The sequence below is a fragment of the Sarcophilus harrisii genome, chromosome 2 (genome assembly GCF_902635505.1).
Source record: "Sarcophilus harrisii chromosome 2, mSarHar1.11, whole genome shotgun sequence".
NCBI lineage: Eukaryota > Metazoa > Chordata > Mammalia > Dasyuromorphia > Dasyuridae > Sarcophilus > Sarcophilus harrisii.
Genome location: NC_045427.1, coordinates 531,942,730 through 531,959,121, shown reverse-complemented (window position 1 = coordinate 531,959,121; position 16,392 = coordinate 531,942,730). Strand labels below are relative to the sequence as shown.

The 16,392-nt window shown below is 34.1% G+C and overlaps 1 protein-coding gene across 2 annotated transcripts in view; it reads right to left on the bottom strand.

The window, feature by feature from the left end:
• Positions 1–388: 388 nt before the first annotated feature.
• ADAMTS17 (ADAM metallopeptidase with thrombospondin type 1 motif 17) overlaps positions 389–16,392 on the bottom strand; it is a 473,015-nt gene continuing 457,011 nt past the window's right edge. For both annotated transcript variants that reach the window (XM_031955494.1, XM_031955493.1), the window contains 2 exons: positions 5,762–5,939; positions 389–3,878 (listed from right to left, as the gene is read on the bottom strand). In XM_031955494.1, coding sequence (XP_031811354.1) covers positions 3,727–3,878; positions 5,762–5,939 — 330 coding nt within the window. In that variant the 3' untranslated portion in view covers positions 389–3,726. The remainder of the gene's footprint in view (positions 3,879–5,761; positions 5,940–16,392) is intronic.

Genomic DNA, 16,392 nt, shown 5'->3' with positions numbered 1-16,392 from the left:
AACTTTACCAAGGAGAGTTTCATCAACTTGGTTTCTGCTGTTGTGTGTCAAACACAGAACCTCGCTTGGCAACTGTCAGATATTAACATTCCCTGTACTATTTTGCAACCACATAGGGATGAGACCCAGGATTTAATGATTTGTTAGCACTTGGGGAACTATAGCTTGCCAGGATTTCATTTACCAATGACCTTTTACACCTACCACAGCTGTCATCAACAAGCTGTGGACTTATTTCAGGCCAAGTCCAAGTCAAGTATCAGACCAAGGGATAATGGATTATAGCCTTCTTGTGCCTTTTCATAGAGAGTTTGTTGGGATTTTTTTTTCTTTTTTTGGCTTTCAAATTCACAAACCTTGTTAAAAGTGTTATGGAAAAAACATTTTATTGAACATTCAGTCTGCTTCAAAATGGAATGATTTTTTTTTTCATTTACAACTGTTTCCAATCTGTTTGACTTCTGTGTTTTCAAAACCAGCACCAAAAAAGCAAAGTAAAAATACCACTGATACAGTACATAATGTAAGTTAACTAATGAAAAAAATATACATTTGACTCTGTAATGAAAAATTAAATGATATTATTGCCATTGAGGTTATATTCCCTGTATTATAATAAAATATCAAGCAATAACCAACTGCTAGGATTTTTTTCACCAATAAAAATAGCACCATTATGTAAGATAGTGAGATTTTATACTCAGAACACATCTGTGCAACTAAAAATGTACAGTACTTTAGTAACAGTATGGAGTATTGTTTACAATATGGAAATAGCACTGTTGTAATCACAGAACATCAGTTTCTAAGGAAGAAAGCAAACCTCCAAAGTATCAGAATAGCTACAATGAAATGATTTTTTTTCTGAATTGCTATGAAGTAAATGAAGAGAGGGCAAATTAGGTGGCATTTTCTGGTTTAATTAAAACTCCTAGGAAACAATAAGGCAAAAATAATGGAGAATTTAATAAAATCAGACATTTGCATTCATAGTTTGTTGGTATTTTGTAGAGTGGTATGAAATTGGCTTTGGCAGGGCAGCTATGAAAAAAAATTAGAAGCCAATTTTCAGAGTGTTGCTTAAGTGGTTTTCTTGCTTTTCTACATGGGCACATCAGTGGCACTGCCTTGCTTTTATTGGCCAAAGCTGAATGCGTAGGCCAACCAGAAATGCTTCTGGGTTTAGCTTTTAGTAACTCTTAGAAAACTTGGCTTCATACAGTAAGATTTCTGCCCCTCACCTTCAAGTAGTTAATTTAGTATTATTGCTTAGTTGTGAAATAAAACAAAGTTTCTATATTTATTTTTATGTGAACAAATGGAACACCAGAGAAGAGCAAGGGATAAAAATCAAGACCCAACTTTTTCCAGAATTTAATTGGATATTTTGTGGAAATAAAGACCTGGAAGTAGGGGTAAGGAGAAGGCAATAAAAATATTATAGCTTTACCTTGAACAGTGAAAGAACAAAATGTTTTTCAAAGAGGTGTCAAGGCAAATGTTGGTGTTTTATACTAATGATTATCATGTCTTGACATATTTTCTAATGTATTTTTTTCCATAAAGCAACTATAATGGATGCAAAATATCTTTGTTTATAAAAGTGGAAATGAATTCATTCTCAGACTTCCCTAGTACTTCTTCGTATCTATGGTATCAAAAACAAACCAAATCAAACCAAAACAAAAAAATTCCCCAACCCCTGCAAAACAAACCCCCCACCCTCAACACACTCATTCACACACAAAACAAAAATACCCCACAAGAGGTGGGGGAAGGTAGAGAGATGTTTTCCCTCTTCTGAAGTACAATAGCACATTAAAAAAAAATTGAAGTTACATCAGAAAGAAAAAAAACAACAAATGGAGCACCATTAAATCAGTAATAATTCTTGTGGCAAAATCACTGTGATGACTACTTAGGAATTAGACCTAAGTAAGATCATCTGTCTTATTTAAGGTAGGAAAAGGTAAAATTTTCAAATATAAGCACCAATGAAATACTCACGAATCTGTGAGCAAAATATGCGTTGTTTCTGGGACAGCTACAGATACCAAGGACCCCCTGCATTGCAACTTGTAACTAGCATTGCCTTACTGAGGCAGGGTTGGAAAATAGTTTCCAGTTTGTGTGTACAGGCTGGTTTCACAGATGCCCTTAAAGTGTTAACTAATCATTTCCCTGTGCTTCTGGATATTGGTAGGCTCTCACTCAGATAAGGATAAAAGTCTTGATTTTTTTTTTTTTTTTTTTTCAATTAAGAGCCTTTCACCAATGTCACATATAAATAGCAGATAATAATAATAATAACAATAATATTATAATATAGGGCCCAGACCAGAGTGAAGGTTTGAAACCACTCTAAAAACTAGCTTTGCTATGTGTTATAAATGATTTAATTCTGCTTATTGCTTTGTGCAAGTAGATCATATGCAAAGGACATTAGCAAAATCCATAGTGAAAACAGCCAGAATTCTGTATCTGGACTTATGTTGCAAGTCCTATAGATTCAGTTTCAGTTTCTATTTTTAGACATACAAAGATATAATGTTATTTAAAAAGCACTTTTTGGTGGCTCTGAAAATAGATGTATTCTGTCACTACTGAGTAATATGAACTATTCAAATATAGTGTAAGTGTGATATGATGTATATGTATTAGAAAAATTTTTTTATGAAGGACAAGCTTGCAGAAATCGGAGAACAGAAAGACCGATGGATCAATAATTCATCTTTATACCTCTGCCAAAGTTGTTCTGAGCTCACTTGCATGATATGTACCAATTACATTAATTTCACAGTACCCTGAAGAAATATCGTTCTGTTTTTACTACAGCATTTTTTCCCCTAAGAGGTGGCAAGTAGAGATCAGAACAACTCAAAATGCTCAGAACTCATCACTTCTCAGGGTATTCTTCCCCAAAGAAAGTGATTTTGCTGAATGAATGTCCTCCTGCTATTATTTATCAGGTTATAGGAACTTAAGGACTTGCAGAGGCAAGACAGCAAAAACGAAATAAAAAATTTTAAAAGAGATTATATTCTTAGATGTGGGCAGTATAGCAAAGTCCTGAATCTTCTGTATTTAAAAATTTAAATTATAAGGAAGCCTAAGATTCTGTTGCACTACTTTTTCACTCACATATCCTCTGCCATCGATTTTCACAGGTTTTTTTTTCTTTTTTTTTAACAGCAAGACTCCTTTTTAAATTAAGCATTTCATTTACATGATTCCCTCTTCTTCCACCCCTCCCCTGGCATATTAACCACTGGGAATTCATAATACCAGAGGAAGCCAAGACTCAAGTGCTAACTAATGTCTCTACCTTTATAAAATTGTTGGCCAGAGGTTTTTTTTTCCCTCAGAGGTACATAAAACCTTAGAGACTATAATTACTTTGTGACTTTTTGTCTTTTTTCCCCTACTGTAGAAAGCCATCCAGTGGCTATTAATAATATATTAAGTAAAAATCATTAATGACAAATATGAAGCCAAATCCACAATTAAATTTTGTGTGATAACTGTTGAGATGACTGTATCATATGCATGAGGGATGGATAGATAGCTTTGGTACATCCAATCTATGAAATTACTTTCGCCTTAATCATATATGCTTTGGAATCCACCACTCCCTCTGTCATTGTTAAGTTCCAGAACTCAGACCTACAAGTCCGTGAATTCCATAACTGGCTGGCAATGTTCAGTCTAGGCAGGAGAGCAGTGTCATTAACTCTTCTGCTGCATCTTGTTGGCATAAAAGTCCCTGCACGTCTGGCAGCAGCGCTGATACCATCTCATGTCCTGGCATAGGTTCTTCTCCCGGATTACCCTGCAGTACACTGTCCATTGGTCCCCGGTGCACTTGTATGTCAGAGCAGCTTTGGATAAGAACCAGAAAGGAGAAATTCAGAACTTTTAGAAAGACGTGGAAAGTAAGAAAACTTGCACGGTGGTCAACTCAAATATTCTAGCCATGATTTGAGGGATCATTCCTTCCCTCTCTCTGCTCTACTTGGAAGTTTAGCCACCTTCATTCATTTGGTTTTGGGTTTATCTCTCATCAGGGCAGATAACATTATCACTGTTCATTATACATTTGAACACTCTTCAAAATTTTTAGGGGACAAACAGCCTGGAGATTCTGTTTCATTTTACTGACAGCCTATTGCAAACATAACAATGTGAAGCCTCGAGAAAGAATCAGTTCATCAACATCATTACACACATTTAGCACCACAAGATTTAGAGCTCAACAAAATCTTAGTAATTGGCAGTTGACAAATAAGAAAACCAAGATCCAGACATTTTAAAAGACTTGCCTAAGATCAGATAAGTAATAAAAGTCAGAAAAGAAGGCTAACTTGTTAGCTTTCAAAGCCACTTGTTTCTACACCAAACTACCTTCATTCCTGAGCCCCTAAAGAATTAACTGGCAGTTACTGCAACTTTATGCCTAAGAATATCACCACCATTATTTTTACAATTTATTAAATTTAGGACATAGCTGTTTTATGCAGAATATTTGAAAAAAAATCTAGACTTTATTTAAGAGACTGAAATCCTAATTCAAATCACTTTTGTATGGTAGAAAGAAGCTATATGATCAGTCATAATGAACTAAGCAAATCAGATCCTATCTGGATTACCTAGTTCAATTTTGAATAAAAAGTTTTAAGATAGAAATTGACAAGTTAGAATTTATCTTATATTGAAGAAGGTCAATTGGTACCTTGTGGCACCAAATAAAAGAACTAGGGAGAAGTAACTAGGTGATGTATTTTGATTCAACATAAGGAAGAACTTGAAAGTTGTCTGAAAATGGAATGGTTGGCTTCATGAGGCAGTAAGTTCTTTCATTACTTGAAATAATTCTGTTAGAAGCTGGAAATTTATTTTGTTGGGTATATGTTATTGAGGAAACTCATGTTTCAGGTGAGGATTGGATCAGATGATCTTTGGGGTAACTTTCAACTCTAGGCTCAGACTGAGATATAAAATTTACTCACAGCTAAAAGTCTTTGTGGTTGAGGCTTAAAAAACAGTTGGAGTCAATGTTTTAATGGAAAGGGACTTTGACCAGAAAAATCTTTATGAAGGGGTGGTATTTTGGAAAGCAGAAACTTTTAAAAAGAGCAGTAATAAGATGAATTTAACTTCTCTCCCCTTCTCTCCTCACACATGGGACCATGTTTACTACACAATTGTGGTTGTGCTGGCATGGAGTGTAAAGGGATAGATTTAAAAAATAGTCAAATTACTTACAGAAAAAACTCCCTGATGAATTTAAATGTTCCATTCTACTAAACATTTCTTACCATTTTCTTCTAGAACATCATCGTGAAATGAATTCCATGCACATTTAAATAGTTTAATGAATGATGTCCAAAAAAAGCCTTATTCTCCAAATGAAGCATTTCCCATCTCCCCTTTTCCCATTTAGAGGAATACTAACATGCTAAAGAGACATTTTCATATGTTCTTCATTTGTTAACTAAGTTTGCTAGCATGCAGATGCTGAAAATATTGTGTTTGAGTCTGCAGTTATTAAATATCTTTTCCAGTCTGTGAAATGGGAATCTCATCTTTTAAATTACTAACCAATTCTGTACAGATCTCTAGAGGTGGATAAGATGAGCTGAGGTTGAACCTCTCAGGGCATAATCAGTAGTTTTCAGACCTTCAAAATTTGTTCTCAGTGACCAAATACCAAGAGCAGTACAAAATGACTTTTTCTTCTGTTCCACAGACCGAATCTACTCACCCAGTCGTGGGGATGTGATGGTGTTGACATTGATCTTCTCATTACAGACTTCTTGGTGACACTGTCTGTAGGCTGCTGGCTTGGAGAGGATGGGGCACTCGTTGCCATGGCGCCCAGTAACTTTGTGCATACACTGCACTACCCGAGATTGTAGACCTTTTCCGCATGTGGACGAGCACTGCCAGAGATAGAGACGACCCGGTGAGATTTAACATTGCACGTTAGGGCCAAGACCTCAGAACAGTAATGTCTGCTAGATTTTTCTCCTGCATTTCATGTCAAGGTGTATGAGATAATTAGAGACTAAGGTTGGATAGTTAGTACCCAAGTATATTTGCACAACACTTGCAGGGGCTAACATGAATGGGGTCAATTTTTAGGCAGATTTTCTTTAATAAGGATTTTTTTCCCCATAAGAATAACCCATCAAATCACTTCTTTTTTACTCTGTATTAAGTAATGGAGACTTCCAGACAACATATATAATGTTCTGTGCTTGTGCTCTCCTACTTCTAGGCTAGGAGGAAGGTGATAGTTTTAATGATCTGCGACTTCTCAGTTATTCAGTTAGATTTCTTTTTACTGATCTTTGCATTTACATTGTTGGAATCATTTTGTATATTGTTCTTTTGGTTCTTTCTCTCTTGACATCAATTTTCCCACATTTCTTTTTCTTATTCGCTCTTTTTTTACAGAACAATAAATTTGTTATATTTATAGATCATAGGATCAGAGATTCAAGCCCTAAGAGACTCAGATGCCAACTAGTCTATTCTCTTCCTTTTACAGAAGAGGATACTGAGACCCAGAGAGATGAGGTAACTTGCTTAAGGTTATAGTGAGAGGGTCAGAGTAAGGATTTGAACCCAGATATCCAACTCAACATAATTTCCCCCCAAAAAACCCATAATGGAAATAAAGTGATGCTCAGCCTGTAGTCAGGAAGATCTGAGTTCAAATTCAGTCTGAGATACTTATTAGTTGTGTGAACCCAGGAAAGTTACTTAACCTAATTTACCTCACTTTCCTCATCTGTAAAATGAACTGGAGAAAGAAATGGCAAACCACTTCAATATCTTTGCCAATAAAACTTCACGAGGTCAAAAGTTTCGGATTCAACTGAAATGGCTTGTCAAGATTTTTTCCCAGCCAGTCTTTAATTGTCTGATACTTGTCCTGTTTAGAGTTTTTACTATCACAAAAAATCCTGCTCCGAATACTTTTGCATTCATTAGATCTTTTTGCTGTCTTTTATTTCTTTTTTGTATATACCTAGTAGTGATATTGCTAGGTTTAAGGTTAGATATTTAGGTATTTATGTAATTACATCTTCAAATATAGAATGGTTCGACTTCCTAACAGTCCCATTAATGTTACATTAGTATCCTCTTTCCATAGCTCTTCTAACACTGATGATTCCCATATTTTGTCATCTTTGCCAATTTGAATGATGTAGAGAAAAACCTCAGAATTGTTTTAATTTGCATTTCTTTTATAATATGAAGCATGTATTCATTTGCCAAGAGTAGTTTGTAATTCTTCTTTTGAAATTAAAAAAAATCATTGGGGAATGGTCCTTGGTGTGTTATACATTTATTTCAATTACTTGCTTATTTTGGATAACAAACAGTGATTTTTTAATGCACAATTTTCATGTTTTCTCTGTTTTCTCTTAACTTTGTCTATAGAATTTTATTTATACAAAACCTTTTAAATTTTATCTAGTACAATTTTTGTATCTTTTATGATTTTCTGTATCCCTTGCTTGAGTAGGAATTCTTCCACTATTATATCTGTGCAAAGTTCCTGCTTTTGCTCATCTAACAAAAACATTTTTTATTCTATAAATTTTTATATTCAGGTAACATATATAGGTTGAATTTAGTATGGCATATGGTATAAGATGCTGATATATTTATATATATTTAATTTCAGCCAAACTGGTTTCTAGTTATTCTCACAGTTCTTTTTTTTTTTAGAAAGGGAAGCCTTCCTCCAGTAATAAGTAATACATGTTCTAGGATTTTGTAAATGTTATGGATGATATCTATTGTTTGGTTGACCTAACTTTTTTGTTTTTAACAATTATTGAATTTTTTTGGCTATTGGATTTCACTAGAATTAGATGTCTAGTAATCATATATTCCCATACTTTTCTTCCCTTCATTATTTTCCTTGAGATTCTAGATAAAATTTATTTTGTTCTTTTGTCTAAAAAGTCTTAAGAAGTTTGAGTGGTGTTGAGATAAAGGTATTCTCCTTTTTTGATAGTATTTTAATCCAAACAGTAACTGCATTTAAGTCTCCCTTTCTTTCTGTAAAGATTTCTTATTGTTCAGTTGCATCTGACTCTTCATGATCCTGTGGACCATATCATGTAGTCCTTGGGTTTTTTGTTTTGTTTTGTTTGTTTGTTTTAGCAAGAATACTGGAAATGTTTGCTATTTCCTATTTCAGTGGATAAGACAAACACAAGTTAAGTGACTTGCCCAGGATCACACAGATAGAATGTATCTAAGGCTCAATTTGACCTCAGATCTTCCTGAATCCAGGTCTGACACTCTGTTCACTGAGCCTCCTAACTGCTTCTTTTTTTATATAGCTTTTTATTTACAAGGTATATGCATGGGTAATTTTTCAGCATTGACAATTGCAAAACCTTTTGTTCCAATTTTTCCCCTCCTTCCCCCCAGGTATGGCAGGTAGACCAATACAAGTTAAATATACTAAAGTATATGTTAAATACAATATATATATATATATACATATATATATATATATATATATATATATATATATACACACACACACACACATATACATATAGTTATTTTGTTGCACAAGAAGAATCGGACTTTGAAATAATGTACAATTAACCTGTGAAGGAAACAAAAAATGCAGGTGGACAAAAATAGAGGGATTGGGAATACTATGTAGTGGTTCACACTCATTTCCCAGAGTTCTTTTGCTGGGTGTAGCTGGTTCTATTCACTATTGAACAAATGGAGCTGATTTGGTTCATCTCATTGTTGAAGAGGGCCACGTCCATCAGAATTATCATCATATAGTATTGTTGTTGAAGTATATAATGATTTCCTGGTTCTGCTCTTTTCACTTAGCATCAGTTCATGTAAGTCTCTCCAGGCCTTTCTGAAATCATCCTGCTGGTCATTTCTTACAGAACAATAATATTTCATAACATGCATATACCACAATTTATTCAGCCATTCTCTAATTGATGGGCATCCACTCAGTTTCCAGTTTCTGGCCATTACAAAGAGGGCTGCCACAAATATTCTTGCACATACAGGTCCCTTTCCCTTCTTTAAGATCTCTTTGGGATATAAGCTCAGTGATATCACTTCTGGGTCAAAGGGTTTGCACAGTTGGATAACATTTTTGAGCATAGTTCCAAATCACTCTCCAGAATGGCTGGATGTATTCACAATTCCATTAATGATGTATCAGTGTCCCAGTTTTCCCACATCCCCTTTAACATTCAGCATTATCTTTTCCTGTCATCCTAGCCACTCTGACAGGTGTATAGTGATTTGCATTTCTCTGATTAATAATGACTTGGAGCATTTTTTCATATGACTATAAATAGTTTCAGTTTCTTCGTCTGAAAATTGTTCATATCCTTTGACCATTTATCATTTGGAGAATGGCCACCTAACTGCCTCTTAATGATTTTATTGTTGTATTTATAGGAATCTTGTGTATGAACTAGTAGATTAATGATCAGAAATATTTTCAATTTCATTTATTTCAATGGAATTTTTATTACTATATGATTGTATTGAAATGTTGATTTTTATGAATTTATTTTGTATTTAACTACTTTATGTATTATCTGACATTTTTTAAGCATAACATGATGATAATTGCATGAAAAGAACAATTCCATCTCCTGTTTTATTTTATATCTTATTTTGTTCTCATGTCATATCTATGAATAGCATTTCTAGAACACTGTGAAATAATGGGAAGGTAATATACTAGTTTTACCTTGTTTAACTTGGAAAAACTTCTAGTGTGCTTCCATTGTAAACAATGTTATATCTTAATTATATTTTTGACTATATTAAAGAAGTATCCTTGTATAGTTATGCTATTTATTTTAAAAAGTTTTTTTTTATTTCTAAACAGAGAAACACTATATTTTCTCTAAGGCTTTTTTCTGCCTCTATTAAAATAATCATACTGTTTTAGTTAATTTTGTTGTTTGTATGATTAATGATGCTAATTGTATTTTAATGTTCAATGTTCCTTATATTCCTAGTATGAATCTGTCATAGTAAGGTTTTTTTTTTTTTTTAAGTGAATAGAGCAATGGCCTTGGATTCAGGAAGACTTGAATTAAAATCCAACTCAGAACCTACAGATGTTGTAACCCTGAACAAGTCATGCAGTGTTCTGCACTTCAATTTGTTTATCTTAAATATGAAGATAATAATTGCCTATGTCACATGGTAGTTATAAGGATCAAGTTAAATAGTAAATATAAAGTACTCTGCAAACCTTAAAGTGCTATAAATGTTAGCCATTTTATTGAAAATGTCACCATCAATACTCTTCATCAGGAATGGTCTAAAAGTTCTTTTTTTCAGCATTATCTCTTCCTGGTTTGGGATCAGAGACATGTTTGTTTCATAAAAGTATGGTTGAGTGTCTTCTTTATATTTTTGCGAATAATATTTATAGCATATGTTTTGATTGTTCTTTAAGCTTTTGATAGAATTCAAAATCCAACTAGTCTTGGTGTTTTTTTTTTCTTCAGATCTTTATTTCTTATTTTGTTAATTTTGACATTTTATGTCCTTATAGATATTTAGTCATTATAAAATTAAACATTAAAATTGCATCATCTTTTTGAGGGGCTGTTCTTAATAACTTAGTATGTCATTTATTTTTTTCAGTGATTACATTGCTTTTAAGTATAATTTTTTTCAACTATCTGTTGAAATTCCTCAATTTTAACTGATATTTTATCAGATATTATGATGTTAATTCTTGTTTTTATTGTCATATGAAGGAATATAGATTTTAATTCCCTAATTGTAAAATTTAATCTATTCGCATTCATATTTAGAATTATTTATTTTTATTTTTTTTATTTATTTTTATTTAATAGCCTTTTATCTACAGGTTATATGTATGGGTAACTTTACAACATTAACAATTGCCAAATCTCTTGTTCCAATTTTTCACCTCTTACCCCCCACCACTTCCCCCAGATGGCAGGATGACCAGTAGATGTTAAATATATTAAAATATAAATTAGATACATAATAAGTATATATGACCAAACCGTTATTTTGCTGTATAAAAAGAATCAGACTCTGAAATATTGTACAATTAGCTTGTGAAGGAAATAAAAAATGCAGGTGGGCATAAATATAGGGATTGGGAATTCAATGTAATGGTTTTTAGTCATCTCCCAGAGTTCTTTCTCTGGACGTAGCTGGTTCAGTTCATTACTGCTCCACTGGAAATGATTTGGTTTGATCTCATTGCTGAGGATGGCCAAGTCCATCAGAACTGGTCATCATATAGTATTGTTGTTGACGTATATAATGATCTCCTGGTCCTGCTCATTTCACTCAGCATCAGTTCGTGTAAGTCTCTCCAGGCCTTTCTGAAATCATCCTGTTGGTCATTTCTTACAGAACAATAATATTCCATAATATTCATATACCACAATTTATTAAGCCATTCTCCAACTGATGGGCATCCACTCAGTTTCCAGTTTTTAGCCACTACAAAAAGGGCTGCCACAAACATTTGTGCACATACAGGTCCCTTTCCCTTCTTTATGATCTCTTTGGGATATAAGCCCAGTAGTAACACTGCTGGATCAAAGGGTATGCACAGTTTGATAACTTTTTGAGCATAGTTCCAAACTACTCTCCAGAATGGTTGGATTCGTTCACAACTCCACCAACAATGCATCAATGTCCCAGTTTTCCCGCATCCCCTCCAACAATCATCATTATTTTTTTCCTGTCATCTTAGCCAATCTGACAGGTGTGTAGTGGTACATATTTAGAATTATTAAGGATGTGTAATCTTCTGGTAACTTTATTTACATATGTGTATGTTTCCCTAAATCTCTGCTATTTATTTGGGTTATGTTAGTCTGAAATCATTCTATTTCCCTCTCTTTCTTCTTTTTTTCCATTACACTGGCTCATTTCTAAGCTACTTGGGTTTACTTGTATTATTATGCTTTCTCTTCTCTTTCCTTCCCCATTCCCAGCTTAAGTAACCTAATACTTTTTGCCTCACTCTGCTCTATTACACTCTCATCATCCATTCTCCTGTTTCACTGACATTAATTTTTCATGCCCCTTTCTGAGAAATATTGTACCTCCCACTCCTTTCAAGAAGATTTCAAATGAAAAATTTTCTTGTTTTTGCCTTCAAAGTTGGCTTTTAAAAATCTTTTCCTTCTGTTCCATAGGATTCATAGATATAGCAATAGAAGAAATTGCAGAGGCTAATAATAGCCTCTAATCCTTCATTTATTTCGAATGAAGGAAATGAGGTTGACAGTCATACAGATAATAAGTGTCTGAGGCAGGATTTGAACTCAAGTATTCCTGAATCCAGGCCCAGTGATCTCCACTGTATCCACCTAGCTGGATTCTTTTAATTCTTTTTTTCTTTTAATTCAATTTAATCAAAGAAATATTTATTAAACTCGTGCAAGGTTAATAAAGTATATTTAAGGCATAAGGTACAGCTACAACAAATACATGGTACTTGGAAAAGGAAAATTCATTCAACAAATATAAAGCATAGTTCAAAGCACTGTATGCTAAGAATATAATGACAAAAAACCCCTATTTTTGCTCTCAAGAAATTTCAGGAAATTGTGAACAGTTCAGTATAGTAGGATAATGGATCATATGAAGGAGGGGAGGAGTGTGAATCTGGAAAGGTAGATTGGAGCCAGATGATGAATGGCATCGAATGTTAGGGTTAAGAAGTTTATATTTCAAAGATTCTTTCTGGAGGCAGAGCCAAGATGTGGGAGTAAAGGCAAGAACTTACCCAACCTCACCCCCAAACCGCTCCCAATTCCTTTAAAAATTACTCTAAACAAATTTTAGAGCATTAGAACACCCCAAAGGACGGACTACAACATTTTCCAGCTAAAAAGAATTAAAAAAGTCAGCAGGAAAGTCTGTGACAGGAGGGTGGGAGTCTCGTGTCCCCAGCCCCACCTCTGAATCAGCAGCAGTACTGGTGGCTCCCAGACCTCTCAGCTTGGAGACACCAAAGAGAACTCAGAAAGTCATTTCAAAAGCTGCAAGAAAAAGCTTTTTACAGTGGAGAAGATAAAGGGGAGCAGAAGGGTAGAAAGTGAATCTTATTCTCATCAGACTTGGCTCAAAGAAGAAATAACATATATACTCAATAGGGATCTATATTTCTATCTTATCCTGTAGGAAAACAGAAGGGGAATGAGATATGGGAAGGGGAGAGTGATAAAAGAGAAGACATACTGGGGGAGGAAGTGGTCAGTACCAAAACACTTTGAGGAGGGACAGGGTGAAAGGAGAGAATAAAAGGTGGGGGGGGGGGAATAGTAATTGTAAAAATAATTTTAAAGAATGGAGCCTCATTTGAGAAATGAGAAATTTGAGAAATTTCTCAAACAGGGGGGACTGAGTCAAATTTATATATAAAAAATGAGCCTTGCCCCAGTTAATAAATGATCAAAAAATATGATCTGGACCCAAAGGGCTATAAATTCATGCATATCCTTTGACCTAACAACACCATTACTTGGCATGAATACAAAAAGGACAATGACCTATTTTTACAAAAGAATTCACAGTAGCTCTCTTCTCAGGGCAAAAAACTGGAAATTGAAGGGATGCCCACAATTGGGGAATGACTCATTAAGTGTGTGTGTTTATGATGGAATATTATTGCTCTAAAGGAAATGATGAGAAGGATACTCTTAGGAAGGAAAAAAGCCATGATAAGTTTCTGAGTATGTGAATGACATGGTCAGAGCAGCATATTAGTAGATTTACATGGAAAATGGTATATAGAGTAGATTGGAATGGGTAAAAGATGCATGGCAAGGAGGCAAATTAGGAGTCTATCAAAATAATCCAGGTGAAACATAATGAAATTCTGAATTTAGGCAGAGGTAGTGGGAAAAGAAGTTAGCGGTGGAATGAATATGAGAGATTATAGAAATAAATCAACAAGATTCCAGAAAGATATAAATCTCTTCTTTTTTAACCATATACAAATTCAGTCAACTAACTACTTATAGCCTAATGAGCTAAAGCAGACGATATCATAGTAAAAATATTTATCTTGGAACTAAGAGAAGTGAAAGGGCAATTTGAATTAGTGAAAAATTTAAAATCCAGCATTTTGATTTTTATTTATTTTAAGTAATTCAGAAAGAACACTGTTGAGTAGAGGACTATCAGGACTCCTGGATTCTAGTACCAGATGTGCTGCTAATTTTGTAATTTTGGGTAAATTAATAAATCTCCCTAGAAGTCAGTTTCTTCACCTAAAAAACAAGGGTGCTATATTAGATAATCTTTCAAGTCCCTGGCAGTTCTTAGACTTTGAATTATAAGTTTATGCAACCACATAATTTTGCCAACAGATGTTTTAGCCTTCTGCGAGAGTATTTAAAAGTGATCTATAATTGGTCTTTCAGTTGTTTGAATGTGCATGGGTGATTCTAAGTATTTGAAACCATTTTATTCTTCTAAGAAACAAACATTTCTTATCTTGTTCTTGCCATTAACTTGCTCTTTTTAATAGATATTGTTTTCAAAATCAAGGCTACTTTCAGTTTAGTTCATACCCAATTCTGATGATTCTAATTTGCAAACTAGTAGAATTAGCCTCTATGAGATTTTGTCATTTTCTTCTTTCCTTTACTCCTTTTCATATATTTCATATTGATGAATACACGAGGTATCTAAGTACTTCTACTCTAATTGAGTTCTATAAGCTCTTCTACCTTTTTCCCTTTCCTCCAGAGACCTACTGCAAATGCCTCTCATTATGTTTGTCTTTCCTGGCTGGGTAAGCCAGATCTGTGTAAAGATTTTCTTTGCCTGTTGTGCCCTTGGAGTTCTCAACAAGATTTGTGATTTACAGTGTCTGGTGTGTACTCTGCAAAATTTTAATAAAACAAATGCCCTGAATAGAGCAGTGTCACAGCTGGAATTAATAAAGGAGTATTGTACTAAAAATAAGGAAATGATGGGTTGAGAGATTTTGGCAGGATTCCTACCTTCATAGATGCTACAAACATATACTCTGACGTATACATAGAGATAAAGGTGCTGCTGTAAGAAGTAAAGTCACTTGTCCTACTCCCCTTTTTGTTTGCCAACATTTGGGGCCAATGTTGAGGATTACATAGTTGCATTCTTTCATCAATATAATTTCCAAAATTGATTGCACAGTCATAGACCAATAAAGTTCCTAAAGAGTCACATTTCAAATTGCAATGATTATGTAGCAAGTACCTTTAAAGTACTTTATGAGTTTCAGGTGATTACAGTGTCTCAGGGTTAAAAGCAATCTCAGATATTTCTTACTTGACCAAGAATTTATTCCATAATATACTTGACAAATATCCCCCCATTTTCTGCTTGAACACCTCTAGAAAGACAGCCCCATGATGTTCACTCATGCAGCATCACTAACAGCTATTTAAAAAATAGGGAAACTGTTGAATACAGGATTTTAGGGTGATTTTTCTTAAGATCTTTCACCAAATTAAGGGTGAAGGATGATCATGGGGCACTACTTTCTTCTATATTCCCTTGGGATTTTAAAAATAGAGACACCTGTGAGGATTTTTTGGGTACATCCATTAGTAGAAAAAGTATTTTGACCCCACAAAGACTCTTGCCATTGTCTCTGTTCTGTACTCCTCTACCCACTTCTTAAGCAGGACTATTAAAATGCTGATTACTTTTTACTAAAGTAATTATTAAAGTAAATCCAGCAAAACAACTCATTTTATTTGCTTTGGCAGTGATTTGGGGAACTACTAAAATCCCAACCAATTTGCTTCTCGAAACTCAACTTTTTAAAGTCTGTGGTGTTGGTACAAACTCAAAATAGGTAAATAATGTCCTAGAAAACTTTTCTTTGGGTTGTAGATCTTTTGACATGATATGGGTCAACACTGAAATATAAGATGTGTTGCTTGATGAACAATCTTCATGTTATATCAAGAGGATGGATGCTGAATCCCATTATTATGAGTACAGGGGAACTTATTTTCTCTTCTTGTGAATTTCTTTTCAATTTCTTTTCTTTTCTTTTTTTTTTTTCTGCTGAGGCAGCTGGGGTTATGTGACTTGCCCAGGGTCACACAGCTAGGAAGAATTAAGTTTCTGAGACCAGATTTTAACTCAGGTCCTCCTGACTTCAGGGCTGGTGCTCTATCTATTATAGCATCTAGCTGCCCCATCTTTTCAATTTTTTAATGTGTGTACAAAATTCCCTTTTATTCTTGTTTGATCTGCATTCTTCTTATTATGATCTGCATTGTTAGAGGGAATATCCTTCACTGATGACATTACAGATCCAGTTGAGTTTTTATTTTTTATAAACTTGGTCTTTCT